This window comes from Musca vetustissima, unplaced genomic scaffold, assembly GCF_032173495.1.
Source record: "Musca vetustissima isolate MV318-11 ecotype Yass unplaced genomic scaffold, APGP_CSIRO_Mvet_v1 utg16160, whole genome shotgun sequence".
Taxonomy (NCBI): domain Eukaryota; kingdom Metazoa; phylum Arthropoda; class Insecta; order Diptera; family Muscidae; genus Musca; species Musca vetustissima.
In genome coordinates, this window is record NW_026881950.1 from 28,809 (window position 1) to 33,025 (window position 4,217).

Sequence of the window (4,217 nt, forward strand, 5' to 3'; positions counted from 1 at the left end):
CTAAACTGTTTGGTTAACTTCGTCTACAGAGATTGTGGTGAAACGTATTTAAGCTTAACGGACAACAAAATGAAGGTAAGTTGGACATGAAGAAGCTCAAATTGAGGAGTAGTGTTTATCATGTCTCCGCATCTTCATTTCAGGTCTTTGTGTGTGTTTTGGCAATGGTAGCAGCTGCTCAAGCTGGCATTTTGGGCATTGGTGGAGGCAGTTCCGGTGGCCATGGAGGCAGTTATAGTAGTGGTGGTAGTGGCTACAGCTATGGAGTAGGAGGTGGCCATGGAGGTAGTGGTGGCTTTGGCGGTGGCAGCGGCTACTCATCTGCCGGCAGTGTTGTAAAAGTCATTCACGAAGGTGGTAGCGATCATGGTGGTTACGATGCTGGCTTCAGCGGAGGTCATGGTGGCGGATTTGATGCTGGTTTCAGTGGTGGCTATAGTGGAGGTTTTGACGGAGGCTTGGATGGAGGATATGCTGGTGGTCATGGAGCTGGTGCCGGTGCTGCTGCTGATGTTAAAATTGTCAAAGTAATTTCTCAGGGTTCCGCTGGCGGTCATGGAGGTAGTTTTGCTGGCGGCCATGGTGGCAGCTTTGCTGGTGGTCACGGTGGATACTCTGGCGGCTTTTCTTCCGGTGGTCACTCCTCTGGCGGTGTCAAAATCATTAAAGTTATCCATGAAAATGGTGGTATTGCTGGTGGCCACGATGCCGGTTTCTCTGCTGGTCATGGCGGTAGCTTCTCTGGTGGCTACTCCGGTGGTTATTCTGGCGGTTACTCCAGTGGCCATTCCAGCGGTGGTGATGTTAAAATTGTGAAAGTTATTAGCCAAGGCGGTGCTGGTGGTTATTCTGGTGGTGCCAGCAGTTACTCAGGTGCCAGCAGCTATGCTGGTGGTTATGGTTCTGGTGGCTGGTCCTCCGCTCCCAGCCATGGTTGGTAATTGTCTTCGCCGCCAGTAAACATGAAGTATTAGTCACACTCTTCTATCAATTTTCCTGTTGTAATATATTTCTTCATCTTCCTGAATACTGGCCATCCCATGAGCATACCATTGTCATCTATGTCGATACACACTCAAGAAATAGTCTGGTATATTTTGACCAGATATTTTGTTGTTTTAGTTTTAAGCCTTAATTAGTAGACGTTGTTAATGTTGTTATTCATTTTTTATTGTTGACCAAAAAAATAAAAATTAAAAAAAATGTATTTGTGTGTGTTATAAATTGTTACACGCTAAATCCATCATCTGGATGTAAATGATCGGTTTTAAGCTGTTATGAAATAGCTCAAGTGTCATGGATTAGTCTGACTCTGTTGTATATAAATTCAATTCCGACCACAAGCATGAATCAGCAAAAGTTATGTAATGAAATACGTACGACTTTTTAAAATATTATAATGTGTAAAGAAACAAGAATTGAAAATATAGGACGGCTACACATATTTTTGGCATTGGGCAAATTAATTGTAGATATATTTACACTGTGGTTCAGAATAATATGGTTTTGTGTATTCGTACTAAAAGAAATAAAACTATACATGGATAAAAATTCTGAGTCTATTTATGTAGTAAACAAATTGCAGGACGTAATAATGATCCAAATGAACTGAAATTTCGACTTTGCGTCATTTATTTTGCCAAGGGCGAAATTTGTTTTCATAGATTCCCATATATGTTTTCGTCTGATTTCACTATATTTTGGCAAAGTCCCAATGTATGATCAATTAACACGAATTTTTGAACCACAATGACGTATATTAAATATTATCGAAATCGGGTCAGATTAAGATAAAGCTTCCATATATATTTTCGTCCGATTTTTGTAAATTGTGTACCAAACATTGAAATTTGTCGGCTTGAGACAAAATCGTGCTTTTGGTATTAATATGGTTAAAGTTAGTTATTTATATGGTTAAAAATGCATTTTCCAAACGAAATGGTTGTAATTCGTCATTTTAGGTAGTGAATTTTGACAGCCAATAAGAATACAAATTACAGCCAATTCGATTGAAAAATGTGTCCAAAATTTCTAAAATACCGACTTGTGTAAATATTAGTCACCACACTGTGGTACAGGGTATTATGACTTTGTGCATATGTTAGTAACAGGCAAAAGGACACGAGATAGGTACATGGTTCCTTTTGAGAATATGCATAGAATCACTTTCTGAGTTGATCTATGCATTTCCGTCTGTCAATGTTAAATTGGATATAATTTATGATCCGAATTGAATGAAATTTGGTACAGCTTATTTATTTGGCCCAAGGACGAACCCTATTGAAATAACTCCCATATATATTTTCGTCCGATTTTATGTAAATTGTGCACCAAAGTCCCTATATATCTTTGGACTTGCACGAAATTTGGCATAGCGTACTGAATTGAGTCTAAAATGATGTGCGCTAAGTTAAGTGAAAATCGGTTAAGATTTAGAGATAACTCCCATATATAGATTTTCGTCCGATTTTATGTAAATGGTGTATCTAAGACCTAGTATATTTTTGGATTTTCACAAAATTTGGCATAGCGTACTGAATTGAGTGCAGAATGATGTGTGCAAAATTTCGTGAAAATCGGTTCAGATTTAAATATAGCTCCCATATATAATTTCGTCCGATTTTATGTAAATGGTGTACCGAAACCTCTATATATCCTTCGATATGAACGAAATTTGGCACGAAAAGTACGAAAATGTACTAAATTTGGTACAATTCTGTAGCATGTGAACGGATAGCGTTAAAAACTTGAAATTTGGAGTGTGAATTAAGGTTGAGAAGTAGGGTCCATTTAAGGAGATGGTTTTTTAAAGCGTGTACTCATGTGTACGAAAAGTACTATATGGCACTATTTGATTTGGAGGTACAAATCGAGCTGGAATCCTGAAAATTGAAATTAACATTACCGTCGGAGTGTAGGATTGGGATATGTACGTAGTTTTGGAATTTTTTACTTAATTGTACAAAAAGTACTAAATCGTACTATAATTGGTACAATTTGGATTTGGGTGAACCGATAGAGCTGGAACAATGAAGTTTGGAGTTAGGATCATTGTAAGGATGTAGGATTAGGATCAGGATTCAGTTTAAGAAAATAATACTTATGGGTACTAAATGGTACTAAATTTGGTACAATTTGAATTTTAGGTGAACCAATAGAGCTAGAATCATGAAATTTGGAGTCAGGATCATTGTTGAGGAGTAAGATTCAGATATGTAGGAAGTTTTAGAAATGTGTACTAAATTTGGTACAATTTAAATTGTGGGTGAACCGATAAATTTGAAATCATGAAATTTTGATTTAGGATCACTGTGGATGTGTAGGGTTGGGGTATGTAGGAAGTTTTAGAAATTTGTACTAAGTGTACCAAATTCTGTACAATTTAAATTGTGGGTGAAGCGATAAAGTTTGAATCCTGAAATTTTGATTCAGGATCACTGTGGAGGTGTATGTAGGAAGATTTGGAAATTGGTATACTAACTTTGGTACAATTTGAATTGTGGGTGAACCGATAGAGTTGGAATCCTGAAACATGGATTTAGGATTACTGTGGAGGTGTAGAATTGGGGTATGTAGGAAGTTTTGGAAATTGGTACTACTGTGCATTAAATTTGGTACAATTTGAATTGTGGGTCAATCGATAAAGTTGGAACCCTGAAACTTGGATTTAAGATGACTGTGGAGTTGTAGGAATGGGGTATGTAGGAAGTTTTGGACATTGGACAACTATGTTTTAAATTTGCTACAATTTGAATTGCGAGTGAACCAATAGATTTGGAATCCTGAATCTTGGATTTAGGATCACTGTAGGAGTGTATGTTTGTGTTAAGTAGGAAGGTTTGGAACTACTGTGTACTAAATTTGATACTATTAGGATTATAATTAAGATTTTATCTAATTCATGTTTTCAATTGGATTTCATGATGTAGGTAGTAATGGAAATTTTTACAAATTGGATTTAGGTGAACCGATAAAATCCTTAAATTTGGAATTAAGATTGGGGTATGTGCGAAGTGTTGGAAATTCGTACTTATGATTGCTAAAGTAGGTAGTTATGGAAATTTATATTAATGTGCACTAACTGATTTGGGTGAAGCTATATTAGATTTTTTTTTAAATAAGTATTACAAGAGTACAAATGGTAAAAAATTACACCAAATTTAGTATAGAGGTAAATTTCTTTGCGGTCGGAATGGGTGTGTAGGTTTGAGATACAG

At 36.7% G+C, this 4,217-nt stretch overlaps 1 protein-coding gene across 1 annotated transcript; it reads left to right on the forward strand.

Annotated features, from left to right (window-relative positions):
* The first annotated feature begins 261 nt into the window (after nucleotides 1–261).
* On the forward strand, nucleotides 262–941 carry LOC133328049 (uncharacterized). Its single transcript, XM_061536598.1, has 2 exons — nucleotides 262–266; nucleotides 311–941. The coding sequence occupies exons 1-2, from the start codon at nucleotides 262–264 to the stop codon at nucleotides 939–941; spliced, it is 636 nt and encodes a 211-aa protein (XP_061392582.1).
* Nucleotides 942–4,217: the final 3,276 nt, after the last annotated feature.